Below are 16,808 nucleotides of genomic sequence, written 5' to 3'. Positions count from 1 at the left end.
GACAATTTGATCTTTTGCAACGATCCAAACGTATGTATGAGTAAATCTTGGTGAAAACGAAGTCTTTGATGAACTGAGAGTTGTTCCAATATTGGTAACAAAAAGAAAAGAACTGATTTTCTCTTCAATCAATGTAACACGCGTGTTTCCATAACCACCGATGGCATCTCGACACACATAGCCCACTCAGTATAGTTATAGTACGTCCACACCTATGGAAATATGCATTCCATAATTAATGAGATGCCAAAAAAGCAGCTCGTTCGACTTTGCGCTCGCAAAACCAAATACTGTATCTGCAATTTCTCCAATCACCGGTGATGATTTGGGGTCTCCGACGGGGTCTCTCGCTTGTGTCTTTTCTCCGTAGTGACAGGAGTCCCCTCAAGACGGGCGACAATTTCAGGTCCGGAATGTCAACGTTTTCCTGACAACAACGTTTCACGAGACCCGATTGCGAAAAGCGGCTCGGTGTGATGACCGCGTGCCGCACGGAATGTACACGAAAACTTGCCCGAGAGCACTCCACTGTACTGTATTGATCTTAAATTGCAGATCCATTTCGTGTTCTGTTTTGCTCAAATTGCGCTGCTGCGTATTCGAATTGGAGTGGAACTCCACTCAAGTGATGTTAAAGCTGCTTGCTTGTGTTGGACATCAAATGTTGGCTTCAAAAAAGCCACAATCATGTTCATGAGGAGCCTTTCTACGCAGCAACAAGTTGTAAATGGATCGGGGGGGGGGGGGGTAGCAACGCAGGTGCGAACTCTTATTTTCGTCTCGGCACGCGTCTCCGTTGTGCGCGTCGGCGGACAGAACCCGCAAAGCCAATTTTGCGCTCACGTACTGTAGAACAGAAACAAGCGACTCACCCACTCAGAATCTGAGCACGAGCTTTGTGGATGTGCAAAAAAAAAAAAAAACTTGGTGAGAAACTCCTCAGCGGTACGCCCGGATCATCCCTCGCGCACCCCCACAAAAAACATAAATATCAATTTTTCAAAATTGATGGAGGGGTGGGCTGTGGGGGTGTAAAAAAAAAAAAAAGAGGCAAAAAGGTGTCTGAAAAAGCCGAGGTTTGCTCACGCTCTGCCTCTCTGGAGGCTCGGCTTGTGGTTCGGTGCGCACTCGGGTGCCTTTTAAAAGCCACGAGAGAGAGAGAGAGAGAGAGCGAGCGAGCGAGCAGATGAGGAAGAGGCGGTGGTAGTGTACAGGGGGGCGGGGGGGGCCATCGCTTGTCGTCATCGCTCAGCTCACGGCGGGAGGCTCCTCGTCCTCGTCGTCGTCGTCGTCGTCGTCGTCCCCTCCCGCTGCAGAGAGTGACGATAGAAAGATGGAGCTTGCAAGCTCTTCTCGCCGCCACTTAAAAGCAGACGTGCACGGCCGAAGAGCACCGCAACAAACGACGACGACGACGACGACGACCGGTTGTCATTTTAGCCATTGCTTTATCGAACGCGGACAATGTGCATTCATAAAGGTCAGCGCAAATCGGCCAGCTTTTGTCTCTGGACATTCTGAACATTTGGGGACATTGACGGAGTCTCTCCGGCGTGTCCCTCCCGGGTCATCTCCGACGCCTCCGCCCGGCGGGATGCGAGAAACCGATACAGAGTCAGTGCCGACGCTTCACCCACCTGCCTCTCGATCTCGGGTTCCGTTCGACATCACTTATCGACAAGACCCCGAGATACTTGAACTCCTCCACTCGGGGCAGGATCTCATCCTCGCCACCCTCCACCGTCCGACTCCGGACGGTGGTCTCAGATTTGGAGGTGCTGAGTTTCAGCTCAGCTCAAAAGCTCCCTAACAGAACCACGGCGTGATACTGACGTCACCAAATGAGACACTGTAATGAGACACCGGATAATGGACAAAATCAGTGGAAAAGGGCACACCGGGGGGGAGAGTCCAACTCTCACTGGAAACTGAACAGCCCTGATGAGAGGGTCCCCCCCCTCCCCAGAAACACGGTCAAATGGTTTCTCTCACTCCACAAAAGAGGTAGCCCGGTTGAGCAAACTCCCAATGCACCCTGGAGGCAAACTGCTTCACTTTCCCTCCAGCCAAGACGAAAATCACACCCGATATGCGCGACACGTCGGTGACTCGTGTCAACCCGGAAAGCCCCAAAACGTCAGAATCAGAATCAGCTGTCTTGCCCAAGTGTGTAAAAACAGATGAGGAATTTTTCTCCGGCTGTCCTGGGACCACATGCAGAACAAACAACACAACAAAGCAACAAGAACAAAGGACAAGAGAGCTTCAGTTTTTCGGAACTCTTCCTCACAAGAGTCGTGCAAGATGTCAAATCTTCTTCACTTAGAAGAGGGAAGAGATAAGAGCGTGTCACATCGTGTTAAGCTCGCGGTTCCCGTTACAGTGCAATGACAATTGTGCAAAGGGACCAGGTTAAAGTGACCAATCGTGCGATACTCTGCAAAATACATTACTAATACTAGTACTGATTGGACCAGCGGGATGTCAGGGAGTGCCCCAACAACGGCACAGGGTAGAAAATACCTCGTAGGTTCGCTGATCAAGAATTGAATGACTTCATTGCCAGAGGGAAAAACTGTTGTTTGAATGCTTCCTAGTTTTGAGTTCCTGAGCCTTCAGGCAGGAACTCCAGGCGGACCTCATCTGTCCCCGGGGCCTTGCCACTGAGCAGCTTTTTATCCGCCTCTCGGAACAAATTCATCAGGAAATGACCTGGACTTCCCTGCACTTCTTCAACCAAATTCAAGGATACGGCCCGAGCGCTCGACGTGCGTGCGGTAAATGCGGATCGTTTTGTAGCGGAACAAATCTGCCTCCGCTTCCGCCGCGATCTTTAACCGCCACGCGACTGACGCTGCGGCAGGTGCGCGGGCGCTTCGACGACGACGACTGACAAAAATCAACCGGTGGTCCCTCTTGCGATCCCGCCGATCGCCGTCACGTGAGGTTACGCTTCACATCTGGAATAGACGCGCAAAATTGCCTTCGTTAGCGTCATCGCGCGGGTGTTTTCTCTTATCTTGCAAATGACTCACACGGTCAGTGGACACGAGGCCGGTGAACAGAAGCGAAATCCGGCGATTTTTCAGCGAAACTTTACAAAGTACTGCTAGAAAAGCTGCTCAACAAGCCCCAACGCGAGAAAGGAAAGTTGACTTGTTTGGAGACCCGAGTGAGAAGCAGCGAGAGTTCAAAAGCGCTGCTGCTGCTGCTGCTGCTGCTCCAGCGCGACTCCTACAAGTGAAGAAAGTCACAGAACGCATTTGACAGCAACGAAAGGAAATTTTGCCGCCGCTCCAGCGCAGGCCTCAAAATGAGTCTGCCGGGGTTAGGAACCCGCGGAAAACCCCGTGTGACGTAAATCCGACTGAAACGCGGTTTTGAGACGACGCAGCTGACTCGTGAGCGACACCTCGAGGGATGAAGAAGCAATGAAAGTTGAAAAGGATTTTGCTGCCGCTCCAGCGCCGGCCTGAAGACCAGCCGGGTACAGCCAACCTCACTGGAACTCCTCCGGGCACCGATAATGATAAACAATATCGGATCAGAAAGACCCCCCCCCCCCACCCCCACCCCCCCCCCGCCCATCATTCAAGGACGTTTAAAAAAAAAAAAAAAAAAAAGGAAGCAATTGCCTCTCTACCAATCCCTTGGCGTTGTGAAGTGTGCCTTTCCTTTCGCGACGCGTGCATACAGGAAATGCAAATGTCCCCCCCCCCCCACATAAACAAGGATGTGCGCTTATGCGCACGCACGCACGCGCATGTGATTATGTCAATCACTTCCTGCTTGAGTGCCGCCATCTGCCCTCTTGTAAAGCCACACACGGATCACCGTGCAAAGCGCCCACGCTCGCCCCCCCCCCAGCCCCACCCCCACCATTGCGCAGCCTTAAGACTGGCACGCACGCCGATCCGAGGCAGCCGGGTCACGGCGACGACTCCGCCGAGTCCCCGCCGGATCAGCACCAGATACTAAAATAAGAGAACCAGTCACTGACCTGGCATTGAAGGGAAGATTTTGACTGCGGATTTTCCAGTTTCGGCTCTTTAAGGTCTCCTTCCCTCAGAATTTGCAGTATTTCCCTCCCCCAATACGGTTTGACGCATAAAATGGGTCCAGGTGAGTCTGTGACATTGTTGTACGCCGTTTGTCGACTGAATGGAAAAGTCAATCAACGGCGAAAGGCTTGCGAAACGGGCGGATTAGAATAATAGTAATTTTGATCATTAATATTCAAGTACCCACGCACTTTGCGTCTGGTACCGGCCCACTCGACTCCGCTGAAGGGCAACACGGCATTTGCAGACCAGCCACACAAAAACACAGTATCGGAAGTGCACGTTCTATCGTTTATATGCACGCCGTGATTGGCCGGCGACCGGTTCCGGCTGTGTCCCGCCTCTCGCCCGAAGATAGCCGGGATAGGAGAAAGGCTGTGGAAAATGAAGGAATGAAATAGTGAAGCTCGCATCCATTCCTCTTCAGTTGATATGCAAGAAAGACAACTTCCAAATACACCAAACTTGTGCCAGGGAGGGGGGGACGCACGAGGTTAACCCGGGTCAGCCGAGACTCAGTCTCTGCAATGTGTCCTGGGTTGAGCCTCTTCCCTTCCGGCAGGATGCGCCCGGAACACCCGGAGGAATCCGAATCAGATGCCCCAGCCGACTTAGCTCTTTCCGATCCGAAGTTCGCATCCCCGCGGTTCGGTTCTCCCCTCACTTGTGAACGAGACCCCAAGATACTTGAAGTCCTTCACCTGGATACGGCACGCCCCCCTTCTCCAACTGAGGACCACGGTCTCAGATTCGGAGGTGCCGCTTGACACTCAGCTGCGAGCCGCCCCAAGTGAGAGTCGGAGATTACGGCGTGGTGAAGCCGACGGAACGGCAGCATCTGCCAAAATCAGAGATGCGATACAGAGGCCGCCAACGCGTCCAGAAAAATGAACAGAATCAGTGACAAAGGGCAGGCAGCCTTGGGGCCAACGCTCGCCGTAAATGAGACGCGGACCGAGCTCCGATACCGGTCTCACAGCCTTTATCAGGGGGTCCGGTACCCCCACGCTCCCAAAGACACAACCAGAAAGTCGATCACCAAACTGCGACCGAGGGCGTCTCGGTGTGAACGCGGTGACCGTTATGGACAATCCGTGATGAGCGCGCGCAGAAGTCCAGTAACAGAAGACCACTCGGGTGCTAACCTCTCATCCGCTGGAGTGAACCCCAACGGGGCGGTCACTGTAGCCACACCGCACTGTGGGCAACTCCAGAGTGGAACCAGAGCCTGAGCGCTGCGCCCAGGCGGGTCCGACCACACCTCGTCGGCCTGTGCCTAGCTGGGTCGGAGCTCGTTTGCGTAGCCAGGAACCGGATCGCCGAGGGCCACCGCCCAGCTCACCTTGCACCTGCACCCGACTCCTCCGGTCCCTCTCGCAGGTGGTGAGTCCATGGGAAGGGCGGGCTCACGTTGTACCTTTCGTGGGTCCGGGCGTTTGCCTTCCAGACCCCCTCCCGGCCTGGCTCCGGAGGGGAGCCCCGATGGCCTGCGTTCGGGCAAGAAAGACCCGAAGCCACGAATTTTACTTTATGGAGTCTGGTCCCTCGCTCAGAACCCGTTTGCCGTGCGTGACCCTGGCGGGGTGGGGGGGGTGAAGCCCCGGACGAGTTGGCCCCTGGGAGCGTCGGGACACGCAAGCCCCTCCGCCGTGATAAGGCGACGGCAATTCAATTTGATTCAATTTGTTTCTACAAGCAACAATTTTACGCGGTGCTATTTCTCCTAATTAAAATACAAATTAGAATAGTTTTTTTTTTTTTTTTTTGGGATTTGCTCTCTCGGCGTCGGTTGCGGCGTCTGAGAAAATCCCAAAGAAAAGTTCCAGCACGGTACGCAACGTACTGTTTTTTTTTTTTACAGGTGTGACTATTTATTCATTCATGACGCTCCCCTCGCATTCATTGCAGTCTCCATGGCAACGTCCAATCAGGCACCCCCCTCCTTTCTGCACCGCCGCCACAATTTCGCCAGTCGATAAAATGCGGCGCCATCAACAATTAAACGCTTGCATTAGAAATAAGGCGGCCTGAGAAGTGCCACGCAACTCGGTTGCAAATCAAACTTCTGCTAAAACTATTTACATATGATTTTGGGATGAGTACGTTTTTTTTGCCAATAAAGGGATTTTTTCTGATGGAGGGAAAAATGTCTTCTCGTAAAATATTGGACTCATTTCTTGCCTGAAAACGTAAAAGGCTTTGCTTGAGAAAAGAGAGAATACAAAACCTGTCGAAACGTTGGCAACATTGGCAGTGCCTCCCGGATGTGAGGTTGCGGGTTCAAATCCGGCCTGGCCTGTATGAAGTCTGCACGGTCTCCCTGCGGCTGAGCGGCTTTTGTCCGGGTAGGCCGCCTTCCTCCCACATCCCTGCACACACCCGGGCCAAGTTGATTGAAGGTTTTTTTTTGGTTTTTAAGTGGACCGGGATTTGCTGCAGACCAGTTCAGGGCGTACCCCTCCCTCTTGCCCGAAGATAGCTGGGTCAGACTCCGGCATGCCCGAGATCCTACGGAACAGGACTGGAAAAGAAAAAAGACTGGAAATGACTTGCTTGGAAAATAATGTGACAAAAACTTTCACGGGTTCAACAAAAGAAAAAAAATTGCCACGCAAAAAAAGCTGAAAATGAGCAAAAGATATGGCCGGAATGGAGCACATTTCATTTAAAAATGAAAAAAAAAAAACCCAAACAAAACAGAATTCTCCTAATTGCCATCATGGAAAAACAATATATTGAGGGGGAAGCAGCGTTCTTCTAAAATGAAAATAATTGGATCGGAATTTTTTTTTTTTTTTTTTTTTTACCAAGAATAAGCGGAAGGATAAGTTCCTAAAAAGTTTTCAGACTTTTAATACATCTCAGACCGTGACGGTTGAAGTGCATTTTATTGCAAAAACTTTCATAGTAAGCATCTATGAAATGACTTCTTCTTATAACAATTTGCCTATCAAGAAAAAGATGTTTTTATTGCCCAAAGTCACGAGTCCTCCGCGACTTGCTTAAATGTGCGATTGGACATTGAGAGGCTTTGCAAACGTGGCCTGAGGGAGACCTTGAACACGTCGTCAAGCGTCACAAACGGCGCCCGGGGGGCCAACGTCAACGCGCGTTCCCGAGGAAGACCCTCGGTGGCGACTCGGCCGACTCCGTTCAGATCCCGAGAGAGCGCCGCGCCAAAATCGTACGAAAACAAGCTGAGCTGACGACGTGACTCCAATTTGGAAAAATGCAAATAAAATCCGCTCACCAGACTTGTTACTCAACTGCACGTCTCCGGTAAAGTTTACTTTGTTAGCTAATTGAATATACAGTAATCTACCACCCTTCGTTAGAATGACTTCCAAAAAAAAAAAATCAATATTTGCAGATTCTTAGCCTCAACTGTCCCCTTCGCCGTCCTCGGCGGCTAACGCTAGCCACCCCGTAGCACGTCCTCATTTGCTGACTTCCACCTTTTGTATAAAAGGCAGACATGCGGGTACAATTCGATAGATGGAAAGAATTCATACTTGGCGTCCGGGAATTTCTGTGAGTTTCAATTTCCTGAGGCCAGCACGACCGAGTGCGAAGGCCCGAGGCAGATCGGACCGCCCTCGGCGACAGCAACAACTTTTTTTTTCTTTTCTCTTCCTATTTAAAATCCACAACGACGACGACGACGCATTTAGCGCTCCGGTGAAATCCAGGGAAGCATCATTAACACAACGAGGAAGCATTTCACGGAATGAACGACTCGGGGAAGGAATCTTTTTTTTTTTTTTTTCAGGAAACGATTCCGGACACTCAAACGAACTGCCGTGGCCGTCGCTGACATACGCGACGACTGCGATCCTCCTCCCAATGTTTGTGGAATAATCTTGTTCTCAACGGAAGTCAAATTCGACACGCGTGCCCTTTACGTACATGAATAAAGTTTACCGGCACGAAGAGCTTTTAGCAGTGAGCGATGCTATCCTTCAAGCTAACACATTAGCATATGCGGCGAACACAAAGGTTGTCGAGGAAACGCTCGCTTCCTGTGTCTCTCCGTGCTTTTTAAAATTGTATCATTTTTTATTTCTTGGCAGACAAATTTTTGTCGCTGTCGTTAGCTCGTTAGACGACTCCCTGTCGTGTTTTTTTTTTTGTTTTGTTTTTTGTTTTCATATGCATTGTTCCCAAATGAGCCAACTTGGCGTTATAAATCCATCTTTGGAATTTGAGATTGAGAGGAATAATTCCTACCTGAAATGAAGCGATTGCTACACAGGCGTGTGTGTATTTTGGTTGGGCGCCATCCATCACGTTTAATTTTTTTTCTGGTCTTTTCGGCTGCGATTCCAGAGAATGACCTTTTTGAAGGTCTGCCTCGTCTGTTGTGACAAGCGACAGCGCAGCGCAACAAGTCTCGCCGCGCATCGTGAATATTCTGCTCCCCCCCCCAACCCCCCGCGGACTGTCGAGCAGCTCTTTTGGACCGGCAAGATGGCGCCGGGAAAATGGTGACGTCACGCGTACGAGCTCTGTACCGCACCTGTTTGGATTGGACAGAACCATTTCACACCTCACTGAACAGGGGGGGAATCCAAGACCAGGACCAGGACCAGGAGTTTTGGCATCAATCTCAAAGCCAATAGATAATACACAAATACACAACTCGAGCAGTAACAGCGCTTTGAAATCAGCATCATATTGGCAGGAAAATGTCGCCTTTCGTTCTTGGAACTAATGTTTAGGAGCACTTTTATTATCCCCCACCCCTAAAAATGGTCCCACCATACTGAGCATTTCAAAGGGACTTTTTCATGTTTCCATGGCATCGCTCCATGAGTGTCACTTTTCTCATTTTAAAGCAGGTCATTTAGTGTCTCGTTTACAAACCAAATTCCGTGAAATCAGATGTGAAAATGAACGACCCGACGCAGAGCGTCGATGATTTGGAGTCCGGACGGACTGAAGCAAATGACAGTTTGCATTTTTTTTTTTTTTTAAATTTCAGACAAAAATGTTCCATCATATCAAATATCAGGCTTTGTCCGAGGGACGTCGTCGTCTCCTTGAGGAGACTCGTTGAAAGAAATATTACGTCAGCGTCGGATCACGATGACGCCGCAACTAAGGAAAGTCGGTGAAGCTCGTCAAGTGAATTCAGCGACTCGTTTTTCAAGTTTACAATATTTGTGGTGCTGAATTGCACAGATAGCGATGAACTGTTTTGGAGGTTTTTTTCAGGGTGGGCTAAAAGGATGCGCGTGACGCCCTTTGGAGTCTGCCATGAGTCAGCCCTCCCACACCATCTCAAAACTCAAATCCTTTCTCGCAAGTGCGTGTGACTGAGTTCCGACGACTTGGCCCATTTCCATCACAGCGATGTGCAGTTAGCTTGCTAGCGAGGACGCGGACACTCGCCGGTCTTGCCGCTTCAGAGCGCCCCATTGTTGCTAGCGAGTGGGCACGCGTCACGGAGATCTGGAAGGGCAGATTTTCTTCAAAAAAGGGGGGTGGGGGGGGGCTCTGAGTGGGCGTTCCCGCTTCAGAGCGCCTCGTTGTCGTGAACATGAATGAGTCAGAGTGTCACTGTGTGCGCACGTGAACAGATGGGCCATCGCACGAGTCGCCGTAGGGCGCGTGAGGGCGACATCCTGTCTTCTTTGCGCTCATTATGTTCTCTTTTGTCTTTTGGGACTTGAGAACGCGACTCTCAAGTCGTTGGACTCTCACCCCGACGGGACGCTCGGTTCATTGGAGCGACTGTAAGGCGGCGCCTTTTCCACCCGAGGTGAGGCGTAGCCAATCGCCCGTGGGCGGCGACGTACAGGTGTCGCGCCCGCCTCGGTGCCGCGCCCTCCCCCCGACGGGACTCGCGTTTACCCTGCGTCTGCTCTCCCGCCTCCGCGTCCCCAAAAAAAGCTTCCATCTAATGAAACGCTTCCTGGGCATAATGAGCTCCGTGGGCGTCTTTAAAAGAATGAAGAGGGGGCGGCGGTCGTGCGGCCCAGCCGGTTCGTCCGTCCGTCCGTCCGTCCGTCCGTCCAAAGTGGCTCCAGGGCCCCCAGACTTTGTTTGCTTTTATTGTTGCTGTGCATTTGGATTATTGACGCTCTATTTAGATCAGATCTGCTTTCCTTTCACTCAGGTAATTTGATCAAATTTGCGTTCGTAACGTCCACTGTCCCTGAATATCATCCGCTGTGACAAACAACAGGACTCGTCCAAGTCCGTCTCGATTGGCTGACACCCGCTGTGACTCGCCGTCATCCGGTCCGACTCGCTAACCTCGTGGACCCGTGTGAAAGAGTCATAGTGGACCTTGCAAACGAGTCACGGCGAACAATTGTGAGTCACAAACGTGTCAGAGTGAACATCAGTGAGTCAATGTGGACGTTAGCGGGTCACAAATGAGGCACAGTGGACACGAGCGAATCACAAAGGATGATTCGGACTCGCAAAAGAATCAGAGTGGATGAAAACAAATGACAGTGAATGATCGCGAGTCGCACGTGAGTCGCACTGAAAAACTGTGAGCCCCAACCTACTTGAAGGGGCATTGTTGTTTCACAGTGGACGTCAGCGCTCACAAATGAGGCACAGTGGAACTCGCCACAAACAACGGCGAGTTACAGCGGATGATTGGGAGTTCGCATACGTGGATGCTAACAAGTCAGAGTGGACCCAAGCGACGCACCGCACATGAAAAGTCACAGTCGAAAGTCAACCGCATCGATTCACAAACGAGTCACACTGAAAAATAAGTCGCGGGAGATGTTAGCGGCTGATAGTGGGTGTTAGGGAGTGACAAATGAGGCACAGTCGAAGATAGGTCACGGTGGGCATGATCCAATCACGGGGGATAATTGGGAGTCACAAATGAGTAAGCAGCGGCAGCGGATGAAAGCCGTGAACGTTAGCGAGCCACAAATGAGCCACAGGGAACAAAAGCGAGGCACAAGCAAGTCAGGGCGGCGTGGACGTTAGTTAGCGAGTCACAAATGAGGCAGGCGAGACACGGCGAGGCACGGCGGACAACAAAGAACAAACAAGCCCCGGCAGACGCCGTCTTCGTTCATTCGGCCCGGAGAGCAGAAGTGGACGATCTTCGGGAGATCAATCGCATTTCCTGGCCAAACTTTTTGCCATTTTTATCACTCCAGACGTTTACGCTCTGATGCGTTTGATGATGATGGAGCTGCTGCCCTTCTGGAGGTTGGGATGGGATTTATTTCGTGATTTATTTACTTTCATAACGCCATGCCCGAGGCCGAGGGTAAAAAGAGGAAGATGAAAGGAGGAAAATATGCCTGCGAGATTTGTTTCATGCTTTGGGTGGCTGTGCTGTTCCTCGTTGTGCGTCAAAGTAGCGGTTGGTTGATTGTGTGCTTTAACTTGACCGTAGTACCTCATATTTATGCCAATATATGGCATTTCACATGAAATATTAATAGTGACCGCGATTGGCCGGCAACCAGTTTCAGGGCCGGCGACGGCCGGGATTGGCTCCGGCGCTCCCGTGACCCTCGTGAGGATCAGCAGCTCAGAAAATGGGTGGACGCTAATAATGCGCCGGCTGACTTTTGATATAGTTTGATTGGACATTGTTCTTTTTAAAGTCTTAAATCCACAAATTCATATCCTTACTCCCATTATGAATTCAAGAATCCAAGAACTGATTTTTTTTTAGCTTGTTCAAAATAAATTCTAAAGAATGTTTTTCCGAACAAAAAAGCCACAACCTAATTTAATTTATACTTCATTAATTTTTAATGATTTTTTCCCCCTTAAAACTAACCATATCCTTTTGAGGGGGAAAAAAAATCAATCAAAAGCGTTTCAATATTAGGAAAACTCCCTAACTCACTCCCATCCCCAAAAATGTCTCTGTCTGTCTGTCTGTCTGTCTGTCCGTCTGTCTGTCTACTCACCCACATAGACACCTCTGTGCATGCTAACGATTGTGTTTGTTTTTTTGTTTTTTTTCCCGAGGTCTCACTTAATCGGCAAATGTTGTTTGGAACTCGAATAAATTAGCGAAAGCCTAACTTAGCCCCCCCCCCCCGAAAAAAGGCTTTTGTGTGTTTCCCAGATGGGGCAAAGAGCGCGTGCGTTCGTGTAAAGGAGGAGAGGGAAAAAAAGAGGAAAAAGAGCTTTTATTGTCATCCACAAACGTTGACAAAGGAGGAGTGCAAATCAGTCCTGGATTGAAAAGGAACAAGTCCTTCACATTGTCCATTCTCAAAGTGGATACGGCGCCGCGCACGTGTCGACAAGCTATTGGCTACCACACACACGCGCGCCGGGAAACCCCCCCCCCCACAAAAGAATTTCAAAGACGACAACGACGACGACGACGACGACGACGACACTTTTTCCTACATTCAAAAGGAAAGAGTCTTAAAAATTAAAAAAAAAAGGAAAGGAAAGGAAAGAGCAACAATAATGATAGTCATTATAGTCATAATCATACGGCAAATGCGGTTTACAATCTCTTCTGTACACTTGGCACTCATGTTAGATTTTTGTCGTCGCTTGATCACACACTTTTGTTTGTTTGTTTGTTTTTAGCGTTCATTATTCACAAGATCGAAAATTAAAAACAGCAACAATCGGGCGGCACCTGCAAAAAAGCCAAACATCATAAATATATAGAGAGATACATACCCTCGACCCTTGTGAGGATAAGTGGCTAAGAAAATGGATGGATGGATATATATTTTTTTTTCTTCCATACACAATGGTCCAGTCTCTGCAAAAGAGTCCCAATAAACAGCAGCAATCAAATATTTTATTTTAATTTGTTTTTTTAATGATTGTGGCACCACGTGGGGGGGGGGGGGGGTGACGTGAGGATCCGAGTTCAAATCCCTGCCTCAAATGTGTGGAGTTTGCCCGCCTTCGTGGCTTTTCTACGGGCACTCCGCTCGTTTCACTTCAGACCGGAAATGTGAGTGTGAGCGGTCGTTCGTTTCTACGTGCCCTGCGATCGGCTGGCGACCAGTCACCTCTCGCCCAAAGATAGGCGGGATGGGCGTCGTCACGCCCGCGACCCGCGTGAGGATGAAGCGGGACAGAAAATGGATGGATTTGATATGATTGTCTCTGGGGTTTTTGATGGGTTCGGAAGGGACAGAAAAGCCCAAAAAAGAAAAAAAAATTCAAATTTGTTCAAATTACAATCAAGTCATTGAGTGGGGATCTGCAAAAAAAAAAAAAAAAAAAAAGAAAAAAAAAGAAAAAATAGGGGAAGCAGAAAATATTATCAGGCAGCAAAAAAAGTTTCCCCCTGTGAAGCTAAAATGGGTAAAAACAGAAAAACGGGGGAAAAAAAAATCCTCATAGCCGGCAGACAATTATAAAAAAGTAATCTTGAGTTATTAGTGATGGTTGAGTTTTTTTGGGTGGGGGCGGACGCTGTCATGTCCCCCCCACACACACCCCAAAAAACAGAGGTCAAATGTTTCTAGAAAAGGAAGAAGACTTTTTTTTTTTTTTTTGAACAACAAAAATCTAAATTTGGAGAACATTTTTTGAAGGGGAAGCCATTTTGGAGAAGTACGCGCAACCATTCTCAGTGGATTATTCTTTTATTTTAATAAGCGTCATTATTCTGCAAAAAGAATCATCATTAAAAAAAATTATAAGGAAGCATATTTTTTTGGAAGTCCATTTTTGACGTTGTGTGGGAAAGAAATATTTGCAATTTTAGGAATCCTCTCTTTGATAAGACTCCTAATAATATCAGAAATATGATTTTCAGGTGTCTGCAAAGTCTATGCTACATTTTTTGCATTTCTACTTGAACGAAAGAAAAACACAAGGGGAAATCATATTATGAGAACAAACTTGTTGGGGTATTTTTGGAATTGGAATCTTGCATTCATATGGTGAAATTGAAGGAAAAAAAATGCAGACGAAACAAGAAAGATTTTCTTCCCCAAAAATCCTTTTGAAAAGCTGCATTTTTTTGTTTTTGTTTTTGATTGAGCCAAAACTTTTGTAAACATGCCCCCACCGGGAAAGATACGGCCCATTGACGTTATCGTACGAAAACGACTTTCTTCTCGTCAGGTGAGAATTTTTTTTTTTTTTTTTTTTCTTCCCGGCGCAGCTCAAACACTCCAAAGTCGAAATGTAGCAAAATTCCAATGCGGACGAGCTGCCCGAGAATTCCTCGTTTCCGCGCATCAGTTCAGGTTTTCCGCGGGAAAACGTGCCGCACATTCACGCGGTACAGCGCCGGCGACTCGAAAGAAATCGAACGTCCGTTAAAGCCATCGAGTCGACAGCAATTCCAAAAGCGGGCGTCCCTTTCCTGGGGGGGGGGTTCGTTCTTGCTTCATTTGACGTACTCGGCCGACTTCCAGAAGTGTCCCGGATGGGAGAGGCGGCGGTTGCGCTTGGGTAATTTCTCCAGCAAGTCCACCAGCTTGGAGAAGCTGGGCCGCTCGTCCTGCTGGAAGGCCCAGCACAGCAGCAAAATGTCCTGCGGCCGGCCCAAAAAACAAAAGGCGTCAGCGACCCACCGGCGCAGGGCGGGGCTACAAATGTTCCCAACCCCCCAGGATCCCAGCACCGGAGCGCGTGGACTGGCGAATGTTTGGCTCAAAGCCGCTTGAGCGTCGTCAATCTTTCTTTCGTTTTCGACCAACGACACCGCTCGGCTCTTTGGGAAAACCGATTGGGAACTTTACGTGTACCAAGCGCTTCTACTTACGAAAAGACTTCCGGAACAAATGAATTTCGGAAGTCCGTTCGCTGACGGCGGCGTATCGCGCATTTCATACACCAGTTGACCGAGTGCGCCGTGACCAGCGCTTCAAAACGCGGCGGCTTGGAAGCATTGAAAAGAATGAGAAAGATCAAAGAAAATGTGCTGTCGGGTCCAAGAAAGACAACGAAAAAAAAAAAAAAAAAAAAGAGGCGTTCTGAACGTGGACTTCCAAAAATTGTTCTTCCGTCTCGGTGCTCCGCTATTGCAGTGTTTTTCAACCACTGTGCCGCGGCACGGCAACTCGGAATTGGACTCCCGGACAAAATTCTGAATCAGATGAACGCGTAAGTATGTGCGGAGATCCAAAGAAGAAAGAAAAGACGTTTAACCCGCAGAAGATCTCGAGCGAAATCTTTGGCTTGGGTTTACTCTAACCGGGGATCCGGCGATTCCGACTCCGTTGTACTTGGTGTGCGGTGAAATGGTCCCAAGGAAGCGTAAATGCCGTCTCCGAACCCGACAGCCTTCACTTCAGAACAACAATGCAAAGTATTTGTTCATGTGGGCGACAAGCGATTCATTTCTGTATTTTCCGCTGGTGGTGTGTCGAGGGATTTTTTTTTTTTTTTTTTTTTTTTGAATGAACAAATTGTGCCTTGGCTCAAAAAAGGTTGAAAAACACTGCCCCGCTATCGGACTTGAGACCGGAGACCCCCCTGGCGGCTTTGTATTCTCGGCGACTCACAGCTGGCCGGTAGCAGAGCTTCCGAGTCGATTGTAACGCTGGCCCGGGGGCCGGCCCGGCGACTCGGAGCTCTTCCGAGCCGCGACGGAAAAGTAGGCGGCTAGCGCGACGCGGGCCTCACCAGGATCTCCTTGCCCATGCCGGCGTGCGCCAGGCTGGGCTTGACGCCGCTGCCGATCTGCCACACGATGACCTCGGCCGGCTGACTCTTGTAAGGCCACTCGCGGGCGTGCAGCTCGAACCAGATGGTGCTGCGCGCGCACACACACACACACACACACGGGAGAGAGCGAGAACGAGTCAGCGAGGCTCGGACAGCGCCGCCGGATTCTGCAGGAAGCGGAACTCGCAGGCACCGCGTCCTCCTCTTCTCGTGCAGGAAGGATTTGCAATTTGGTCTTCAATTGGTTCCAAACAGGTTCAAGTTTCAAAGTAAGGCTTTGAGTCGGGTTTGGGCTCAAGGAATTCAAAGTGGAGTTTCAAATGGTGTCAGCGTTGTGGTCTCAAACACGGGTGGGCTTTTCTAATCGGAACAAGAGATTCTGCTTTCGATATGCGGTTCAGTTCTGAACGGGGTCAGGATTTCAAATTGGGGGCGAGAGTTGCAAAAGTAGGGCTTCCACTCAACTCAACTCTTCTGGTGAGGCTTCCGAGACCGGATCGGAACTTCGACGTAGGGTTTAGGTTTCGGGGTTAGGGTTGCAAAGGAGGGATTTGGGCCAGGTTTTTATTTTTGCGACACAGGTTGCCGTTTTCCATTTGGATTTCGCGCCAACATTTGTGCTTGAAGGTCGGCTTTTTAGTCAGAACCACTTTCAAAGAAGCACAGGGAGGGCTTCACGCAATCCAGAAGATTTTGCGCAGGACAAAGGCGGCACGGGCGGATGAGGAAGCTCCATCTGGTGTGCCACCTGGAGGTGACCTCCCCCCACAGCGCCTTTGCATATTCATGAGTGATCACTTTTGCCGACTATTTTTATGCCACTCGAGCGTGACTTTCATTAACGACGGAGAAACGCACCGGCGGCGGAGGGACTCTTTGGATACGCTCATTAATAAATACGTCTTTCCAAAGGTTTTGTTGCTGAGGTTTAGCCGCCGTCCAGGGTACGAGGGTCCCGCTACAAAGTGGACAGGATTCGCATGAACGCCCTAACTGGACTCCATCCCAAAAATAAAAGTTCATTCGTCATTTTGAGGAATTTTTTTTCTTTAGAGCGAGAAAAATACATTTTAAAGGGTCATAGTTTGAAAATTAGGAAAAGAAACTTTTTGGGGCCAAAAAGTGGACTTTTGAAATTCTCTGCTTAAAAAA

The 16,808-nt window shown here is 49.4% G+C and overlaps 2 protein-coding genes across 14 annotated transcripts in view; both read right to left on the bottom strand.

Moving 5' to 3' along the window:
- nos1 (nitric oxide synthase 1 (neuronal)) overlaps nt 1-8,524 on the bottom strand; it is a 58,085-nt gene extending 49,561 nt beyond the window's left edge. The window contains exons 1-3 of one of the 6 annotated variants that reach the window (XM_061816370.1): nt 8,289-8,524; nt 6,503-6,582; nt 6,289-6,430 (exon numbers count right to left, since the gene is read on the bottom strand). In XM_061816370.1, coding sequence (XP_061672354.1) covers nt 6,289-6,430; nt 6,503-6,582; nt 8,289-8,462 — 396 coding nt within the window. In that variant the 5' untranslated portion in view covers nt 8,463-8,524. Of the gene's footprint in view, nt 1-6,288; nt 6,431-6,502; nt 6,583-7,573; nt 7,926-7,967; nt 8,031-8,288 lie in introns of those variants that run through there. The other 5 variants (XM_061816371.1, XM_061816372.1, XM_061816373.1 and 2 more) reach the window with 5 other exon arrangements.
- Nucleotides 8,525-12,328: 3,804 nt separating this feature from the next.
- Nucleotides 12,329-16,808, bottom strand: part of ksr2 (kinase suppressor of ras 2) — a 44,545-nt gene continuing 40,065 nt past the window's right edge. For all 8 annotated transcript variants that reach the window (XM_061816387.1, XM_061816381.1, XM_061816386.1 and 5 more), the window contains 2 exons: nt 15,615-15,744; nt 12,329-14,520 (listed from right to left, as the gene is read on the bottom strand). In XM_061816387.1, coding sequence (XP_061672371.1) covers nt 14,374-14,520; nt 15,615-15,744 — 277 coding nt within the window. In that variant the 3' untranslated portion in view covers nt 12,329-14,373. The remainder of the gene's footprint in view (nt 14,521-15,614; nt 15,745-16,808) is intronic.

Source organism: Syngnathoides biaculeatus, chromosome 4 (assembly GCF_019802595.1).
Source record: "Syngnathoides biaculeatus isolate LvHL_M chromosome 4, ASM1980259v1, whole genome shotgun sequence".
In the NCBI taxonomy this organism is placed as follows: Eukaryota; Metazoa; Chordata; class Actinopteri; order Syngnathiformes; family Syngnathidae; genus Syngnathoides; species Syngnathoides biaculeatus.
Note: the sequence above shows the minus strand (reverse complement) of the source record. Positions and strands in the feature narration are given on the sequence as shown.